At 57.7% G+C, this 19527-nt stretch overlaps 1 protein-coding gene across 1 annotated transcript in view; it reads left to right on the top strand.

Annotated features, from left to right (window-relative positions):
* The window catches only part of HSPG2 (heparan sulfate proteoglycan 2), a 113333-nt gene that overhangs the window by 92524 nt on the left and 1282 nt on the right, over positions 1 to 19527 (top strand). Inside the window, exons 67-96 of the mRNA XM_032759223.2 lie at positions 139 to 290; positions 680 to 821; positions 919 to 1059; positions 1388 to 1522; positions 1776 to 1960; positions 3190 to 3385; positions 3657 to 3836; positions 4121 to 4381; positions 6468 to 6672; positions 7836 to 7933; positions 8529 to 8795; positions 9861 to 9970; positions 10172 to 10319; positions 10402 to 10518; positions 11180 to 11291; positions 11974 to 12118; positions 12208 to 12307; positions 12446 to 12555; positions 12680 to 12788; positions 13725 to 13823; positions 14200 to 14421; positions 14725 to 14969; positions 15374 to 15545; positions 15648 to 15770; positions 15881 to 15937; positions 18288 to 18363; positions 18452 to 18530; positions 18691 to 18761; positions 18863 to 18946; positions 19347 to 19450. Of these exons, the coding sequence (XP_032615114.2) occupies positions 139 to 290; positions 680 to 821; positions 919 to 1059; positions 1388 to 1522; positions 1776 to 1960; positions 3190 to 3385; positions 3657 to 3836; positions 4121 to 4381; positions 6468 to 6672; positions 7836 to 7933; positions 8529 to 8795; positions 9861 to 9970; positions 10172 to 10319; positions 10402 to 10518; positions 11180 to 11291; positions 11974 to 12118; positions 12208 to 12307; positions 12446 to 12555; positions 12680 to 12788; positions 13725 to 13823; positions 14200 to 14421; positions 14725 to 14969; positions 15374 to 15545; positions 15648 to 15770; positions 15881 to 15937; positions 18288 to 18363; positions 18452 to 18530; positions 18691 to 18761; positions 18863 to 18946; positions 19347 to 19450 (4245 nt within the window). The remainder of the gene's footprint in view (positions 1 to 138; positions 291 to 679; positions 822 to 918; positions 1060 to 1387; positions 1523 to 1775; positions 1961 to 3189; positions 3386 to 3656; positions 3837 to 4120; positions 4382 to 6467; positions 6673 to 7835; positions 7934 to 8528; positions 8796 to 9860; positions 9971 to 10171; positions 10320 to 10401; positions 10519 to 11179; positions 11292 to 11973; positions 12119 to 12207; positions 12308 to 12445; positions 12556 to 12679; positions 12789 to 13724; positions 13824 to 14199; positions 14422 to 14724; positions 14970 to 15373; positions 15546 to 15647; positions 15771 to 15880; positions 15938 to 18287; positions 18364 to 18451; positions 18531 to 18690; positions 18762 to 18862; positions 18947 to 19346; positions 19451 to 19527) is intronic.

Here is a 19527-nt window from a genome sequence, read left to right as displayed (position 1 = left end):
CCTTCTTAGGTTCTATCAGCCACTCTCAAGCCACTGCACCCCCAGGACCAACTGGAGCTGGTCTTCACTGCCACCACCTTCAGCCCCTGCCTTGATCCCCAGAGCCTGGCCTCTCTCACCCACCCCCTGTGCCCACAGCTCCAGGACTGGCCCAGCCCATCTACATCGAGGCCTCCTCTTCACACGTGACTGAAGGGCAGACTCTGGATCTGAACTGTGTGGTGCCCAGGCAGGCCCATGCCCAGGTCACGTGGTACAAGCGCGGGGGCAGCCTCCCCGCCCGGCACCAGGTACAGGGGCCAGGATGGGGAGGATTCCAGGTCAGGCAAGGTTAGACCTGCAGTTGCTTTCTGCACCCAAACCTCATGCAAACGCCAGCCTGCTTGGGGACCCCAGGGGATAAAATACTTTTGGGGGACGAGTTCACCAGCCTGCAAATCAGGAGACCTGGGTTTTTCTCCTGGCTCTGCAGCTGAATCCTTTCCTGGGCCTCAGTTTCCTCCACTGTAAAGTTAGTGGGTCGGATCTCTAGAATTCTGTGAATGAAGCTTCCACCAGCCCTACCAGCTGGGACCCTGAGCTTCCCAGAGAACTCTCGGGTACCGGCACAGTTAGGCTTGGGGACATTCCTTGTCTCGGGGACTTTGCCCTGATAGCTGTCCGCTCGCTGCTCTGACAGACCCATGGCTCCCAGCTGCGGCTCCACCACGTCTCCCCTGCCGACTCAGGCGAGTATGTGTGTCGTGCAGCCGGCGGCCCAGGCCCTGAGCAAGAGGCCTCCTTCACAGTCACCGTCCCACCCAGCGAGGGGTCTTCCTACCGTGAGTATGGCAGATGCCATGGGCAGGGGGGGAAGGGGAGGGCCCTGAAGCTGAGCCCACCCCTGCTGAGCCCAGCCCTCTGCCCCTTTGGCCCCAGGCCTTAGGAGCCCGGTCATCTCCATCGACCCGCCCGGCAGCACCGTGCAGCAGGGCCAGGATGCCAGCTTCAAGTGCCTCATCCACGATGGGGCAGCCCCCATCAGCCTCGAGTGGAAGACCCGGAACCAGGAGCTGGAGGGTGAGCCAGGCTGGTGGGCGGGTGGGCAAGCTGGGGGCAGGCATGGGGGTGCTGTCATCCCCACTGTGCAAGGGTGGGGCAGAAGTCTGGACGCCCCACATTCATGGTGTGGCCCTGAGTAAGGCCCTTCCCATCTCTGTATGGCAAGAGCACTGGACCCAGGAGTTTCCAAGGCCTTTGTTACCTTCTGCTATCTGGGACTCCATGAGCTGGACACACCCAGGCCGGAGGGGTTGGGGGCGTGCGCCCAGGGGCACAGGCTGGCAGCACCAAGACACGAGAAGGACCAGGTCAATCCTCTCTCACCCTCCCCCATGCAACCTCACAGACAACGTCCACATCAGTCCCAATGGCTCCATCATCACCATTGTGGGCACCCGGCCCAGCAACCACGGTACCTACCGCTGCGTGGCCTCCAATGCCTACGGTGTGGCCCAGAGTGTGGTGAACCTCAGTGTGCAAGGTGAGGGGACAGTGACCCTGTGGGGCTCTGCCCTGTTTCCAGCCCTGATTCTCAGCTCAGAGCCTCCAAGTTTAAATCCGCCTTCCACCACTGAGTCTGTCTTGGGCATTCTCCCTCTCTGAGCCTCAGTTTCCATCTCAGTGCAGTGGGGAGACGGGTGCCCACCCAGCAGTTACTAAGCTGGAGGCCATGGCAGTGTGGGTGACCAGCACAGCCCTGCCTGTGTGTCAGTGGTTGTCATTCCTCCGCACAGGTCCCCCTACAGTGTCCGTGCTCCCCGAGGGCCCTGTGTGGGTGAAAGTGGGAAAGGCTGTCACCCTGGAGTGTGTCAGTGCCGGGGAGCCCCGCTCCTCTGCTCGTTGGACCCGGATCAGCAGCACCCCTGCCAAGTTGGAGCAGCGGACATATGGGCTCATGGACAGCCACGCGGTGCTGCAGGTGAAGCCGGGGCTGGTGCCTCTCTGGGTCTGAGGCCCAGTCCAGGGCCCAGCCTTGAGCGGGTGCTTGGAGGAGATAGTAGTGGATGGGCAGGTGGTGATGAGTGGATGGAGAGAGGAAGGGAGGAATGGGGTGGGATGGGATGGGTGGATGGCGAATAGACTGGAAGATGAGAGGGAAGAGAGAAGGAAGGTGGGAGAAGGAGGAAAGAATGAGTGGGAGGGTGGGTCGGAGGCCAAGTGGATGGATGGACTAATGGGGTGTCATGAGGGTGAGCCCTCAAGCAACCAGATGGGAGAGCTAAAAACCAAGGAAAGGGCCAGGCATGGTGGCATGTGCAGGAAGATCACTTGAGCCCAAGAGTTTGAGACCAGCCTGGGAGGCCTAAATGGGTGGATCACCTGAGGCCAGGAGTTCGAGACCACCCTGGCCAACATGGTGAAACCCCGTCTCTACTAAAAATACAAAATTAGGCTGGACGCAGTGGCTCACACTTGTAATCCCAGCAATTTGGGAGGCTGAGGCGGGCGGATCACGAGGTCAGGAGATCGAGACCATCCTGGCTAACATGGTGAAACCCCGTCTCTACTAAAAATAGAAAAAAATTAGCCAGGTGTGGTGGCGGGTGCCTGTAGTCCCAGCTACTCAGGAGGCTGAGGCAGGAGAATGGTGTGAACCTGGGAGGTGGAGCTTTCAGTGAGCAGAGATCATGCCATTGCACTCCAGCCTGGGCGACAGAGCGAGACCCTCAGAAAAACAAACAAACAAAATTAGCCGGTGTGGTGGCACACGCCTGTAGTCCCAGCTACTCGGGAGGCTGAGGCAGGAGAATTGCTTGAAACAGGGAGGCAGAGGCTGCAGTGAGCCGAGATAGCGCCACTGCACTCCAGCCTGGACGAGACAGAGCAAGACTCCATCTCAAAATAAATAAATTAATTAAAAGAAAATAAAAAATTAGCCAGGTATGGCAGCACATACCTGTAGTCCCAGCTATTCAGGAGGCTGAGGCGAGAGGATTGCTTGAGCCCAGGAGGCAGAGGTTGCAATGAGCCAGATGGTGCCACTGCACTCCAACCTGGGCAACAGAGTAAGACCCTATCTCAAAAAATAAATAAATAGATAAATACCAAGGCAGGGTAGAGGAAATAGGGAAGACCAAGCCAGAGCTGGGGCTGACATCAGAGTCCCCACTCGGTCCCCGCATAACCAGCCTCCTTGCTTTCTCCCAGATTTCATCAGCTAAACCATCAGATGCGGGCACTTACGTGTGCCTTGCTCAGAATGCACTGGGCACAGCACAGAAGAAGGTGGAGGTGATCGTGGACACGGGCGCCATGGCCCCAGGGGCCCCTCAGGTCCAAGCTGAAGAAGCTGAGCTGACTGTGGAGGCTGGACACACGGCCACCTTGCGCTGCTCAGCCACAGGTGTGGCCAGGGGCAGGCATATAGGGCTGGCAGGGCAGGGATGCCCTGGGGTCTGAAATGTAGACACATGTGATCTAGAGATGATGTCATGCCCAGGGGTGGGGAGTACGGGGAGACTGTGTTGCTAGCATCCTCCATTGATGGCCGAGGAACCCAGTTGGGGTCCCCATAGAGGGACAGCATCACCCAGGGCCCTTCCTCACCACAGCCACCCTCTGCGGGTCCCTGAGGTAGCCCAGTGACTTCTGTCATCTTCCACTCGACTCCACAGGCAGCCCCGCACCCACCATCCACTGGTCCAAGCTGCGTTCCCCACTGCCCTGGCAGCACCGGCTGGAAGGTGACACACTCATCATACCCCGGGTAGCCCAGCAGGACTCGGGCCAGTACATCTGCAATGCCACTAGCCCTGCCGGGCACGCTGAGGCCACCATCATCCTGCACGTGGAGAGTAAGGCCTCATCCCTTCTTTGTCTGCACCAAATGGAGATCTGAGCCCTCCGACTAGGCTCCACCCCACACAGAACCCCAGGAACCCCATCCAGAGGTCTCCAGGCGCTGCAGGGTCCCGGAGCCTGCCCTGCCCGACACACACCCCCAACTAGGATCTTTGCTTTCCTTATCCCCAGTCCTCTGGGCTCACCATTCAGCTTCCCTGGACACCTGGATCCAATGACCTGCTGCCATTGTGACCTTTGCCCTCCCCCATCCTGACCTCTGTGTCCCCCCACCCAGGCCCACCGTATGCCACCACGGTCCCAGAGCACGCTTCGGTGCAGGCAGGGGAGACGGTGCAGCTCCAGTGCCTGGCTCACGGCACACCCCCACTCACCTTCCAGTGGAGCCGCGTGGGCAGCAGCCTTCCTGGGAGGGCGACCGCCAGGAACGAGCTGCTGCACTTTGAGCGTGCAGTCCCTGAGGACTCAGGCCGCTACCGCTGCCGGGTCACCAACAAGGTGGGCTCAGCCGAGGCCTTTGCCCAGCTGCTCGTCCAAGGTAAGCAGCCCCGGCTCAGGGTGGAAGGGGGTCACCTTTCCTCTTGGCCCTTCGATGACCCAGCTAGGCAGACTCGGGTGGGAAGGCCTCCCTCCATAACCCACCTGGAATGCCCTCATCTGGGCCTGAGGCAGGCTTGCCTCCTCCAGGAAGCCCTCCATCACGTGTGCTCAGCTCCTCTAGCTCTCACGGCTGCTCCCCACCTTTGGCACAGCCCTGGCACTGCCAAAGGAAACCATTCTGTGTACATAAGCACCCCAGCCTGCCTCCCGTGCCAGGCAGTGAGAATGCTCAGGGCAGGGCCTGGACCCAGGCATCTCAGCAGCCCTGGGCTTAATTGAGGGCAATAAGGCCCAGGATGGGCTGGGTAAATGCTTGACAGGGACAACAGTGAATGAGTGACAGGAGCGCCCACCCCAGCACACCCGGGGCTGTGTGTGCTGGGTGAATCTTCAGAGAGCCCAGCATTTCCATGGCCTCCTGCATCAATGGTACAAATGAGGGCTTTTGGACCACAAACTCTTCTTTTTTTTTTTTTTTTTTGAGACGGAGTCTCACTCCGTCACCCAGGCTGTAGTGCAGTGGCGCGATCTCGGCTCACTGCAAGCTCCGCCTCCCAGGTTCACGCCATTCTCCTGCCTCAGCCTCTCCGAGTAGCTGGGACTACAGGCGCCCGCCACCACGCCCGGCTAATTTTTTTGTATTTTTAGTAGAGACGGGGTTTCACCGTGGTCTCGATCTCCTGACCTTGTGATCCGCCCGCCTCGGCCTCCCAAAGTGCTGGGATTTGGACCACAAACTCTTAAAGCAGCACAGCATGTAGCCCACTGGTCAAGGGCCTGGACTGTGGACTCAGACCTGGGTTCAAAGCACAGCTCAGCCATTTGCTGGCTGTGCACCCTTGGCCAAGTCACTGAACCTTTTTGAGCCTCAGTTTCTTTTTTTTTGAGACAGAATCTCACTCTGTCACCCAGGCTGGAGTGCAGTGGGATGATCTCGGATCACTGCAACCTCCACCTCCCGGGTTCAAGCCTTTCTCGTGCCTCAGCCTCCTGAGTAGCTGGCACTACAGGCACGCGCCACCACGCTTGGCTAATTTTTGTGTTTTTAGTAGAGAAGGGGTTCGCCATGTTGGCCAGGCTGGTCTCGAACTCCTGACCTCAAGTGATCCACCCACCTCAGCCTCCCAAAGTGCTGGGATTACAGACGTGAGCCACTGTGCTCAGTCTGAGCCTCAGTTTCTTTATCTATAAAGTGGAGAGAACAATGTCAACCACGTAGGCCGAGTTGGAAAGGTACACAGAGGTAAACACAGATGTAAAACTGTGGCTCACAGTAGGCACTTAGTAAATGGGGACAATATGCATCAGCCCCCGCCTCCCATCTGTCCCCTGCACGTGTAGGTATCTTTGCCATGGCCAAGTCCCTGGATTTTCTTATTTAAACTGCAGGCAGAATAGGCTTTGCTGTCCTTCCTTAAAATGTCTGAGTCTGGCCGGGCGCGGTGGCTCACGCCTGTAATCCTAGCACCTTGGGAGGCCGAGGCAGGCGGATTGCCTGAGCTCAGGAGTTCGAGACCAGCCTGGGCTACATGGTGAAACCCTGTCTCTACTAAAATACAAAAAAAAAAAAAAATTAGCCGGGCGTGGTGGCACACCTGTAGTCCCAGCTACTCAGGAGGCTGAGGCAGGAGAATCGCTTGAACCCGGGAGGTGGGGGTAGCAGTGAGCTGAGATTGTGCCACTGCACTCCAGCCTGGGGACAGAGCAAACCTCCGTCTCAAAAAAAAAAAAAAAAAAAAGTCTTGAGTCCCTCCCACTCTTTTCGTGGCCTGCCCTCCCCATCCAGAAGCAAGGAGCTGTGGAGACAGAGCCCAGCACTCCACAGGCCCTTATCTGTGTTGGCGGAATGGCAGCTGTGTGTGCAGATGAATGAATCTGCCACTGAAGGGTCTTTTTTCCCTGGTCAGAGAGGCTGTCAGGAGAATATTCCTTGAATGTTGGGCTGGGGGTTTCCTGGGTCCCTGGAGGGGCATCAGGGACATCACACACACATATACCTGCCGAACTCATACATGTCCCCGCAGGCCCTCCCGGCTCTCTCCCTGCCACCTCCATCCCAGCAGGGTCCACGCCCACCGTGCAGGTCACGCCTCAGCTAGAGACCAAGAGCATTGGGGCCAGCGTTGAGTTCCACTGTGCTGTGCCCAGCGACCCGGGTACCCAGCTCCGTTGGTTCAAGGAAGGGGGTCAGCTGCCTCCGGGTCACAGCGTGCAAGATGGGGTGCTCCGGTGAGTGGGGCCAGGGGCAGGACTGGACTTGGGCAGCATAGCCCAAGGTTCACAGTGAGCAGAGTTAAAGCACCTGCCCCAAGGGGCGCAGCATGAAGCACTGTCCTTGGACACATCACTTTACCTTTCTGAGCCTCAGTGTTCTCAGCTGTACAATGGGTTATATAAGACTGAATGAGGTCCAGGCACGGTGGCTCACGCCTGTAATCCCAGCACTTTGGGAGGCTGAGGTGGGCAGATCACCTGAGGTCAGGAGTTTGAGACCAGCCTGGCCAACATGGTGAACCCCTGCCTCTACTAAAAATACAAAAAATTACCTGGGCGTGGTGGCGGGCACCTGTAATCCCAACTACGCGGGAGGCTGAGGCAGGAGAATCGCTTGAACCCAGGAGGTGGAAGTTGCAGTGAGCCAAGATCGCACCATTGCACTCCAGCCTGGGCCACAAGAGCAAATCTCCATCTCAAAAAGAAAAAAGACTGAAAGGAGATTATCTAAAGCACTTGCACAGTGCTTGGTGCTTGGAAGGCCTTCAGTAAACAGTGGCCCATTCATATTTATTATTAGTGGAGGAAAGAGAACAGGCCCTGGGGCCAGAAATACACAAATGACCCCAGATCTCAGCTCTGCTATTTGACAACTGTGTAATCTTGAGCCCTAGACCATAAGGTCTTTGTCTAAAATGGGTGTGGTGCCCCCCAACCTGCCTGCCTACCTCTAGTGGTTAATGGGAAACTAGAATGCAACACTGCGTGTCGTTCTACATCAGTTTTTAACACCCACACAATCGCAAAGCATTCTTTTTTTTTTTCTTTTTGAGACAGAGTCTTACTCTGTCACCCAAGGCTGGAGTGCAGTGGTGCGATCTCGGCTCACTGCAACCCTCTGCCTCCCAGGTTCAAGCGATTCTCGTGCCCCAGTCTCCCGAGTATCTGGGATTACAGGCATGTGCCACCACGCCTGGCTAATTTTTGTATTTTTAGTAGAGACAGGGTTTCACCATGTTGGCCAGGCTGGTCTCGAGATCCTGATCTCAAGTGATCCGCCTGCCTCAGCCTCCCAAAGTGCTGGGATTACAGGCGTGAGCCACCACGCCTAGCCCAGTTGCAAAGCATTCTATCAGTTGTTTTCAACTCCCTGAGGTCTTATTATTTTTTCTTTATAGAATCCAGAACTTGGACCAGAGCTGCCAAGGGATGTATATTTGCCAAGCCCATGGACCTTGGGGGAAGGCCCAGGCCAGTGCCCAGCTGGTTGTCCAAGGTAGGAGGGTGGCTTCAGGCCTCTGCTAAGAGCAGGGAACAGAGATGAGAAAGGGAGAGAGGCACAGGGCCCAGACCCTGTTCCCCAGGAATCCCCCTAAATGTGTCAGAATAAAAAGGATTATTCTATTTTGCCTTGCTTGTGTCTAGCATAGAGTAAAAGGGGCTTGATAAATATTTCAAGGGAGGGAAGAAGGATACAGGTGGAGTGTGTGAGTGCTCAGATGAACCGATGAAGATTGAATCAGTGTGAACCGGGCATGATGGAACACACCTGTAGTCCCAGCTACTCAGGAAGCTAAGCTGGGAGCATTGCTTGAGCGCATGAGTTCTATAGGCTGCAGTGAGCCATGATCACACCTGTGAATACAGCCAAGACCCTTTGTCTAAAAAAAAAAAGAAGTGGACACGTGAGTGAGTAAATGCATAAGACCTGACAAGTGAGTGTGTTTGTGAGTGAATGCATGAAAAAGTGAATGAGGAATGAATGAATGCTGGAGCTTCAGTGCTCACCTTTCCTTGGGCAGTCTATGGCCTCCCTCGGACCAGGCCCGCAGTGACTGATCTCACTGGACCTCCACCTCCCTCCTCCCCAGCCCTGCCCTCGGTGCTCATCAACATCCGGACCTCTGTGCAGACCGTGGTGGTCGGCCACGCCGTGGAGTTCGAATGCCTGGCACTGGGTGACCCCAAGCCTCAGGTGACATGGAGCAAAGTTGGAGGGCACCTGCGGCCAGGCATTGTGCAGAGCGGAGGCGTCGTCAGGATCGCCCACGTAGAGCTGGCTGATGCAGGACAGTATCGCTGTACTGCCACCAATGCAGCCGGCACCACACAATCCCACGTGCTGCTGCTTGTGCAAGGTGAAGGCCAGTGGGGACTTTGTTGGGGGACAGTGAGTGGGGCAGGGGCTTCTGCTGCTGCCATCTTCTGTCTGCCCGCTCTGCTATTCCTTTCTGTTCGCTTGGGATCTTTTCCATTGTGTGTATTTTAGGGGCAGGTTTCATAACAGGTGGCAGCAGCAGGGTATAAAAGTGAGATTCCCCCAGGGCAGCCTGGAATGTACAGGGAGAGAGCTAGGCCATAGAGCATGAAGAAGAAAAAAGAAACCTTGTCCTCATCTGCAGGGAGTGCCTGCTCTGCTGGGAGAGACCTGCAGCATAGTCTGAGGGCAGAGACATAACCCAGACAACAAACAGACCTAATAGAGAGTAAAACAAGGACAACAGATGCAGGGCAGACACAAACACTGTGTTCTTTTTTTTTTTTTTTTTTTTTTTTTGAGACGGAGTCTCGCTGTCACCCAGGCTGGAGTGCAGTGGTGTGATCTCGGCTCACTGCAAGCTCCGCCTCCCGGGTTCATGCCATTCTCCTGCCTCAGCCTCCTGAGTAGTTGGGACTACAGGCGCCCACCACCACGCCCGGCTAATTTTTGTATTTTTAGTAGAGACGGGGTTTCACCGTGTTAGCCAGGATGGTCTCGATCTCCTGACCTCGTGATCCGCCCGCCTTGGCCTCCCAAAGTGCTGGGATTACAGGCGTGAGCCACCGCGCCCGGCCCACTGTGTGTTCTTTAAAGGCACTTCCTTTTTACCCCAAGCCCTGTGACTTGCCTCCACACTTTCTTACCTATACTGCCCCTAGTACGCACTTCTCACGTCCCCAAAGGGCTGCACAATTTTTTGCCCAGGCATGTTGAAGAGGTCTCAGGCTGTGGAGTGAAATGGATCTGGCCCTGAACCCTGACTCTGCCCAACCAGGAGCAAACAGCCACTTTTCCCCTCTAAGCCATAATTTCCTCATCTGTGAAATGGAATGTAGTGGCTCCCTTCAAGGGGTGGTGTGAAGATGAAATGAATCAGGGTGCAGGCTGGGCACATATCTGTGTCTGTCATGTTGATGGCCTATGTCTCTTCCATGCCTCTCAGCCTTGCCCCAGATCTCAATGCCCCAAGAAGTCCGTGTGCCTGCCGGTTCTGCAGCTGTCTTCCCCTGCATAGCCTCAGGCTACCCTACTCCTGACATCAGCTGGACCAAGGTAAGTGCTGGAGAGGGAACCAGCAGGCATGCCTGAGGGGCTGGGACCAGGTCTGAAGCATCTCAGTGTCCCCAGGATGTGGCACAGGCTTGGCCAAGAGTAAACGCTCAATGTTGGAAGGTGGGCCTGAGGCACAGATGGGAGGCAGGCCCCTGGAGCTGTGGGCCAAGGCCAGGGCCCTCAGTGCCAGTGCGTTTGCAGCTGGATGGCACCCTGCCACCCGACAGCCGCCTGGAGAACAACATGCTGATGCTGCCCTCAGTCCGACCCCAGGATGCGGGCACCTATGTCTGCACTGCCACTAACCGCCAGGGCAAGGTCAAAGCCTTTGCCCACCTGCAGGTGCCAGGTAAGACACCACTCCCAAGAATTGGCAGTGCCTTGCCCACTCCCTGACTGGCAGGGTCTCCAACTGTGCTCTCTGCCGGCAGAGCGGGTGGTGCCCTACTTCACGCAGACCCCCTACTCCTTCCTACCACTGCCCACCATCAAGGATGCCTACAGGAAGTTCGAGATCAAGATCACCTTCCGGCCTGACTCAGCTGATGGTGAGCAGGAGGGTTAATTTGCGGGGTGGGCTGGCCTGGGTTGAGGGACCTCGTGGAGTAACTGCCATCATGGCTTGAGCCCTGGCTGCCCCCAGTCCTGCCCCAATCCCTCAGCCCTCCCTCTCCAGAAGGCCCCAGATCTCTGAGCCTCCACCCTGGCGTGCCTTCTCTCGTGCCTCCCCGCTTCTCCATCCCTGCCTCTGTGATATCTCCAGCCTCCCCGTGGCTCCTCTGCCACTAGGGCATCACCCCCAGTCCTCCTGTCCCAGCTTCCTCTCCCCATCTCTGCTCCTCCCTCCCTCCCCTGCCTCCATCTCACCCTTTCCTCCTCTCTTTCTCTCGTCTCTTACGGGTCTCTGACTTTCACTGTCCAGGCCTCCTTCTCTACTCGGGTGAGTCTCTGCCTCCCTCTCCACCTTGAGGGAGACTCCAGTGTGTGTGAAGCAAATTCGGTTTCTTTCTAGGGGCACTCAGTAAGTCTCTTGCGTTTGGGGCACCAGTCCTGAGATAGTGAGAAGGCCCTGGCTGTGTGAGGAGTGCCAAAGGGAGGGACAGGTTCCAAGAGTGGACAGGCTCAAGAGCTTGGGTCATTTCTAGGGTGGGGGAGGACAGGGAGCCTGTGGCTGGATGGGAGGCCCCTTACACAGTGGTGTCCACCCAGGGATGCTGCTGTACAATGGGCAGAAGCGAGTCCCAGGGAGCCCCACCAACCTGGCCAACCGGCAGCCCGACTTCATCTCCTTCGGCCTCGTGGGGGGAAGGCCCGAGTTCCGGTGAGACCCCCAGCCTCCCCACCTATAGGGGGACTGGTCACAGGGTTTTGGTCTGGCAAGCGCTACCGTGGGCTCCATTATACAAACGAGATCTGGAGGACGGAGAAAATGTGGCCGTTACCCTTGGTGACCACCCAATCTGCTGGAGTAGGAATAGTATGCCAGTCAGGTGGAGGAGGGTGCAACCTCAGACTTGGGACTGCTGCAGGCCAGGATTCATTCATTCATTCATGCATCAGTTACTTGCTGAACACCCTATGTGTGCCAGGCACTGATACAGGTAAAACAAAACAGACCAAATTCTGGCTCTTGTGGGAAGAGGTGTATCCTCACTGGGGAAGAATAAACAAGCCATGAACAGAGAAACAAGGTGATCACAGGGAGAGAGGAGTCCTCAGAGGAACAGGGAGGCCAGGTGCTAGGCTGCAGGGCCCTGAGCCTGGGGTCCCTGTGGGCTGCTCTGGGAAAGCTCCCAGCGAAAGGATGTGGGGAGAGAAGATCCAGGGGATGGGTCACGGGGAGGGAGGACAAGACAGGGACAGGAACTGGAACAGCCCCAGGGCTAGGACTGCAGGAAGTGGTGACATCCCTTCTCTGGGGCCCCTTTGCCCGACTGGGCCCCTAGCCCTTCTTACGAACCCCCTATCCACTCTCTCCTGTCCCGGCCTGCCCCACGGAGCAGGTTCGATGCGGGCTCAGGCATGGCCACCATCCGCCACCCCACACCACTGGCCCTGGGCCATTTCCACACCGTGACCCTGCTGCGCAGCCTCACCCAGGGCTCCCTGATTGTGGGTGACCTGGCCCCAGTCAACGGGACCTCCCAGGTGAGAGCCAACCCCATCCTGCTACTTCCAGCCCTCATCCCGCCCCTGCCCAGCCTGTGTTGCCATTCCTGACTTCCCCATCTCCCCAGGGCAAGTTCCAGGGCCTGGACCTGAACGAGGAACTCTACCTGGGCGGCTACCCTGACTATGGTGCCATCCCCAAGGCGGGGCTGAGCAGCGGCTTCATAGGTGAGCCCCCTCCCCACCTCCAGCTGAGGCTGGGCCTTACCTGGCTGGCTGGAAGAGCCCCGGAGAGCCTGGGAGGGCACCGCAGGGTGTGGGCTGGGACACCCTGCCCTGTGCTTATCCTGCCCACTCACCTCCCAGGCTGTGTCCGGGAGCTGCGCATCCAGGGCGAGGAGATCATCTTCCATGACCTCAACCTCACGGCGCACGGCATCTCCCACTGCCCCACCTGTCGGGACCGGCCCTGCCAGGTGACCCCACACCCCACATACCATCTGGCTGCCGTGGCCTCTGCCCCCAGCCCTGGCTGGCCCCTGTGGGGATTATGGGGGGCACTGAATGTTCTCGGCCTTACTTCTGGGGGCTGCTTTGCAGAATGGCGGTCAGTGCCATGACTCCGAGAGCAGCAGCTACGTGTGTGTCTGCCCGGCCGGCTTCACCGGGAGCCGCTGTGAGCACTCGCAGGCCCTGCACTGCCATCCAGGTACGCACCCCCAGCCGCCAGTCACTGTCGCCCCAGGGTCTGCCTCTTCCCTTTGCTGCCTCCCCATATCCACCACCATCTCAGCCACTGGGGTACTTCCACACCCCCCACTCTTACCTGAGCACTCTCCACTCCTCCCGTGTACCCATCCCCCATCTCTGCTACCCAGGGGCCCTCGCCCCATCACTGCTGCTTCCCCTCCTCCATCCCTGCTGACCAAATTCTTACCACTACCCCGCCACCCAGGCACTTCTCCAGCCCCAGCCCCTGTCTTTTGTGTGTGTGTGTGTGTGTGTGTGTGTGTGTGTGTGACGAAGTTTCGCTCTTGTTGCCTGGCCTGGAGTGCAGTGGCACAATCTCAGCTCAGTGCAACTTCCACCTCCCGGGTTCAAGCAATTCTCCTGCCTCAGCCTCCTGAGTAGCTTGGATTACAAGTGTCCACCACCACCCCTGGCTAATTTTTTGTATTTTTAGTAGAGGTGGGGTTTCACTACGTTGGTCATGGCTGGTCTTGAACTCCTGACCTCAGGTGATCCACCCGCCTCAGCCTCCCAAAGTGCTGGGATTACAGGCATGAGCCTGCACGCCGGGCCCCCAGTCCCATCTTATTACCCAGGTGCCCACCCCATTACCTGCCACCAGGTGCTCCCCACTCCCACACTGTTATCCAGGTCCAGTCTCTGAAGAACCTGCAGACACACAGAGTCCCTCGACTGCTTCCCCTGCGGTCCTCCCTGTGGCCTCTTCTGGCTCCCGCCTTGCTGTGCTCAGTTCCCTACTCCAAGGCCTCCCAGGCAGTCCAAGGCCTCCCAGGAGGCTGGCCTGGCCCTCACTAGCCCAGCCCCCCGGGGTGTGATGGGCAGGGCTCTGGCATCAGGGACCCCCTCCCTCCAGAGTCACCTCCATGTCCTTTTCATTGGCCTATGTGCCCCCCAGAGGCCTGTGGGCCCGACGCCACCTGTGTGAACCGGCCTGACGGTCGGGGCTACACCTGCCGCTGCCACCTGGGCCGCTCGGGGTTGCGGTGTGAAGAAGGTGAGTGGAGCCCGGCCTGAGACCCCCAGGATCCCAGGGTCAGCTGGGGAGGCTGGGTGGGGCACTCTGAGGCCGTGATGGGCCCTACGGATGATAAAACGATTCCCAAGCCAGAGGATCTCAAAGTCACCTGGCCACGTGTCTGCCCAGCCTGAGCCCCTTATTGAGTGAGGGCCCCCAAAGAGGACCTCTGTCATACTGGAGCTCCTCCCAGCCCAGTGTGCAAGGGCAGGGGGGCTCCTGAGCCACTGCAGCTGGTGCCAACTGGTCCTGAGCCTCTGGGCCTGGAGAGTGAGGCAGGCAAGGGTCCCAGAGGAAGGCAGAGTAGCTGGACCCCACCCGAGGGGGTGCCTCAGCTGAGCTGTGGCTGCTGCAGGTGTGACAGTGACCACCCCCTCGCTGTCGGGTGCTGGCTCCTACCTGGCGCTGCCCGCCCTCACCAACACACACCACGAGCTACGCCTGGATGTGGAGTTCAAGCCACTTGCCCCTGACGGGGTCCTGCTGTTCAGCGGGGGGAAGAGCGGGCCTGTGGAGGACTTCGTGTCCCTGGCGATGGTGGGCGGCCACCTGGAGTTCCGCTACGAGTTGGGGTCAGGTAAGCACCCAGCACCAAATGCGGGGCTCTGCACGCCAAGCCTTGTGCCCCCCTCGGCTCTCCAAGCCCCAGGGAGGCGTGGGAGGATAAATGCAGGGATCCGGCCAAGTCCCCTCTTCCTGTGCATTTCATCTCTGTGTCATTTGAGGCCAGTCCCTGGCCCTCTCTGAGCCGTGGTCTCCTCATCTGGAATACAGAAGGCTGTAGGGCATTCCCCATCTGCTCAGGGCCCTGTTTGTGGTGGAGAGGGCAGGGAGCCCCGTGTGCCCCCATGTGCCCAACCCTGCCTGGCATCCTCTGCAGGGCTGGCCGTTCTGCGGAGCACCGAGCCGCTGGCACTGGGCCGCTGGCACCGCGTGTCTGCAGAGCGTCTCAACAAGGACGGCAGCCTGCGGGTGAATGGTGGACGCCCTGTGCTGCGCTCCTCGCCCGGCAAGAGCCAGGGCCTTAACCTGCACACCCTGCTCTACCTGGGGGGTGTGGAGCCTTCCGTGCCACTGTCCCCAGCCACCAACATGAGCGCTCACTTCCGCGGCTGTGTGGGCGAGGTAAGAGCAGCCTCCTCCGGACAAGCGGGAGGGGAGGGGTGCCAAGCCTTGTGCCCCCCTCAGCTCTCCAAGCACCTTGGCACTGGGCCCCTCCACCTGCAGCCACCCACGAGCCCTGGGCCAGGATGCTCTACCTCTGAGCCTCAGTTTCCTCCTCTGTAAAATGGGCATGATCACACCTACTTTGATGGGTTGTGCAGAGGATTGTCTGCACTGACGGATGAATGTTTCTAGCACACAGTAGGCAGCACTCAACTCCTGTGCCTCTCTCCCCACACCGAGAATCCATGCTGCCACTTAGGCCCAATGTGGGCTCCCAGCTGCCCTCTGCTGCATTCTTCTCCCTGCTGGGAGGCCTCTGCCTCCCAGGCCCCTTTAGTCCCTCGGTGTCCCTGTCCCCACAGGTGTCAGTGAATGGCAAACGGCTGGACCTCACCTACAGTTTCCTAGGCAGCCAGGGCATCGGGCAGTGCTATGACAGCTCCCCATGTGAGCGCCAGCCATGCCAACATGGTGCCACGTGCATGCCTGCTGGCGAGTATGAGTTCCAGTGCCTGTGTCGAGATGGATTCAAAGGTGGGAAAGCCTGCCCAGGGCACCGGAGGGGAGGGGCACAGGTGGTCAGCGACACCTCCAGCCCATGCCCACCCACCCACTCGCCTCTGCCCTGGCCCGCAGGAGACCTGTGTGAGCATGAGGAGAACCCCTGCCAGCTCCGTGAACCCTGTCTGCATGGGGGCACCTGCCAGGGCACCCGCTGCCTCTGCCTCCCTGGCTTCTCTGGCCCACGCTGCCAACAAGGTACCCAGGCCTGGCTTCTCTCCACTTCATCTCTGTCTTGGGGCCCCGGGGCTCGACATAGTACCCACGGGTGTCTGTGCCCACCAACTGGACCCTGCCCTTCTCCCTAGGCTCTGGACATGGCATAGCAGAGTCCGACTGGCATCTTGAAGGCAGCGGGGGCAATGGTGAGTACTTGCCGTGGCCTCCTCCCCGGCTTCAGCTCAGCTCACTCTTCCAGTGACCCCACACCCTCAGTTCTGGCCTGCAAGCAAAACAGCTTTACATGAGGAGCTTGCTGGGCAGAGAGACAGAATGAAGACCACAGCCATGTGGAGCTAGGGCCTGCCCCACACTTACTGGCTGGGTGACCTTGGGCAGGCCTTTGAAACCACTCTGACCTCAGTTTCCTCCTCTGTATTCATGTATTCAGTCAACAAACTATTGTTGCCCATCCTTGCCCTGGGAGCAGTAAATATAAGATGCATAAAGCAAGACCCTCATTCCCAAGAATTCTACCATCTGCTGAAAAGCTAAGGAAACAGTGAAGAGTGAATGCTGATTGAATGTTTACGGACACTATGCTAACCCCTTTACAGACACATCTCTTCTTGCATATCACTAATATGATAGGCAAGGCAGTGGTGTAGTGGTTAAGAGTATAGACTTGGAGCCAGGCTGCTTGGGTTCAAATCCTAGCTCTCCCACTTACTAGCTGTGGAACTTTGGGTGAGTCACTTAACCTCTCTGTGCCCCATATAAAATGGAGATGAGTAACATCTTTCCCTAAGGATTTGGATACAATTTTATGTGAGAGTAAAATTACTTAGTACATTTTTTTTTAAGGTAGAGTCTTGCTCTTTCGCCCAGGCTGGAGTGCAGTGGCACGATCTCGGCTCACTGCAACCTCCGCCTCCCAGACTCAAGCGATTCTGCTGCCTCAGCTTCCTGAGTAACTGGGATTACAGGTGCCTGCCACCACACCCAGCTAATTTTTGTATTTTTTGTAGAGACGGGGTTTCACCATGTTGGCCAGGCCTGTCTCTGACCTCAGGTGATCCGCCCCCCCTTGGCTTCCTAAAGTGCTGGATTACAGGCATAAGCCACCGTCCTAAAGTGCTGGATTACAGGCATAAGCCACCGCGCCCGGCCACTTAGTGCATTTTAAATGCCTAGAACAATGTCTGGTACGGAGTCAGTACGGAATGTTAGCTGTTGTTAATATTATATTCAGCTGGCCGGGCGCACTGGCTCACGCCTGTAATCCCAGCACTTTAGGAGGCTGAAGCGGGCAGATCACCTGAGGTCGGGAATTTGAGACCAGCCTGACCAACATGGAGAAACCCCATCTCTACTAAAAATACAAAAATTAGCCAGGCGTGGTGGTGCGTACCTGTAGTCCCAGCTACTCGGGAGGCCAAGGCAGGAGAATTGCTTGAACCTGGAAGGCAGAGGTTGTAGTGAACCAAGATTGTGCCACTGCACTCCAGCCTGGGCCACGGAGCGAGACTCCATCTCAAAAATAAATAAATAAAATAAAAATTATCTATCTATAATATTCATTCATAGGGTTGTTGTAAGGATTGAGTTAAATGCAATGGTGTCTGTAGCTGGATGGGACACTCCCCGCACAGGCACATCATAGGTGCCAGGTAAATGTCAGCCATTCTCCTCATCATTTGGTGGAGGGTAGCAGAGGGTTCCCTACTCTTGTCCCCTGCGAGAGCTACTGTGGCCGGTGCCAGCCTGTAGGATGGGTCATGAGCAGATAGGGCTGGGGGCGGTGTGGAGCCACACATAGTATGGACATCCTGGGCCAGTCACTCGCCCGAGCCTGCCTGCCCATCTGTAAGATGGAGAGAACACCAAGGCTCGGAACCGTTTATCGCCACGGTCCAAGGTGACCAACGGTCCCAGTAGCTCCGGACTGAGGGGTTTCTTGGGATGTGGGACTTTCAGGGCTAAAGCCAGACAGAACTTGGCAAGTAGAATGGTGGGTCACCCGACACGGATCCTGTTGACTACACAAAATAAAATAAAATACATTGATTTAAGGAAAGCAATTATGCTGAAGTAAAGTAATCAAACCATTTTTTAAGTTTCCTGACTTGCTGTGTACGTGCTTCTTTATTAACACATCAAATAACAAGATCTGGTGGTCTCAGTAGCTACCACAATTTCAAAGCAGCAATATGTATAAATGATATTTTGAAATATTTGCAGCTACTCTAATGTGATAAGCAAATACTAGTAACAAAGTTGCAGGTCCTACCACTACTACTTTGGTTTCTTGCCTACATTTCATTGAAAGAACTGCTCAATTTCAGAGACAAGTGAGTGAAATTGAGGTGTAATGCTTTCCCATCCAAGGTCATAGGCTCCCCGAATTCTGTCGACAGCCCCGTTGGGTCCCCAGGGACTGCAGCCTCAGAGCCCCCTAGTCCTGCATGTTGGCATGGAGGTGGGAGTCAGGGGAACTGACAGGGCATTTTGATGCCTGATGCAGCAGGTGTGGCACCATCCTCCTCTCTCCCACAGATGCCCCTGGGCAGTACGGAGCCTATTTCCACGATGATGGCTTCCTCGCCTTCCCTGGCCGTATGTTCTCCAGGAGGTGAGACTGGCACTGGAAGGGCCCATGGGCCTAATGGGGAGGACGGGAATCTGGGACTTCTGTCCCCTCACCCACTCTTCCTCCGCAGCCTGCCTGAGGTGCCCGAGACCATCGAGCTGGAGGTTCGGACCAGCACGGCCAATGGCCTCCTGCTCTGGCAGGGTGTGGTGAGTGTGGGCATCCGGCCAGGCTCTTGGGGCTCCTGGGGAAGGAAGCTGGCTTCCTGGTGGCCAGAGTGGTGGGAAGAGGGGAAAGCGGAGCCTCCTGGCCTCGGCAGCCTCTGCTTTCCAGGCTGGGGACCCCAGAGACCCTATGCTTCCCTGGCAGGAGGTGGGAGAGGCCGGCCGAGGCAAGGACTTCATCAGCCTCGGGCTTCAGGACGGGCACCTTGTCTTCAGGTGGGTCCTGGCACCTGGCCCTTCCTCTCCCTTCCCTGGTCCCAGCACCCCACCCCCCGGTCCTGCCCCAGCTCATACTTCTTGGGCCTGGATGACTACAGGTACCAACTGGGTAGTGGGGAGGCCCGCCTGGTCTCTGAGGACCCCATCAATGACGGAGAGTGGCACCGGGTGACAGCGCTGCGGTAAGGGACCCTGCCGGGCACTCAGGATGGGGCCCAGCATTCTGGAGTGGGGCAGGACGCCCCCCACCATGGGCAGAGAGGCAGGCATTGAGCTCTGTGGAGACAGAACTTGAAGCCAGGGGAGGGGAGAACCCACCAGCCAGGGTTCGGGCTTCCATCTCGGACTGAACTCCGCTGGGGGCAGGCGAGTGCCCCAGGAGTGGGAGGAAACCTGGGCGCAGAAACGAGGAAGCTGTGTTTGTGGGGCCCGATCTCTCGTTCAGCGGGGAAAGAAAGAGTTTGGGGAACAGGGACAGACTTCTGAGTCTGGAGTTTCGGTGCCAGAGGGAGGGGACTCTGTCCTGGGGCCGGGGAGGACCGGGGAGTTTGTGGGAAGGGGCCTGACCCTGTTCCACTGCAGGGAGGGCCGCAGAGGTTCCATCCAAGTCGACGGTGAGGAGCTGGTCAGCGGCCGGTCCCCAGGTCCCAACGTGGCAGTCAACGCCAAGGGCAGCATCTACATCGGTAAGTCTGGGGCTCCTTCTCAGGGCAGGGGCAGGAACGGCACTCCCTTGTGGCTGGAGCTCGCCCGGCCTTCCTCG

This window comes from Hylobates moloch, unplaced genomic scaffold (genome assembly GCF_009828535.3).
Source record: "Hylobates moloch isolate HMO894 unplaced genomic scaffold, HMol_V3 SCAFFOLD_9, whole genome shotgun sequence".
Classification (NCBI taxonomy): domain Eukaryota; kingdom Metazoa; phylum Chordata; class Mammalia; order Primates; family Hylobatidae; genus Hylobates; species Hylobates moloch.
Note: the sequence above shows the minus strand (reverse complement) of the source record. Positions and strands in the feature narration are given on the sequence as shown.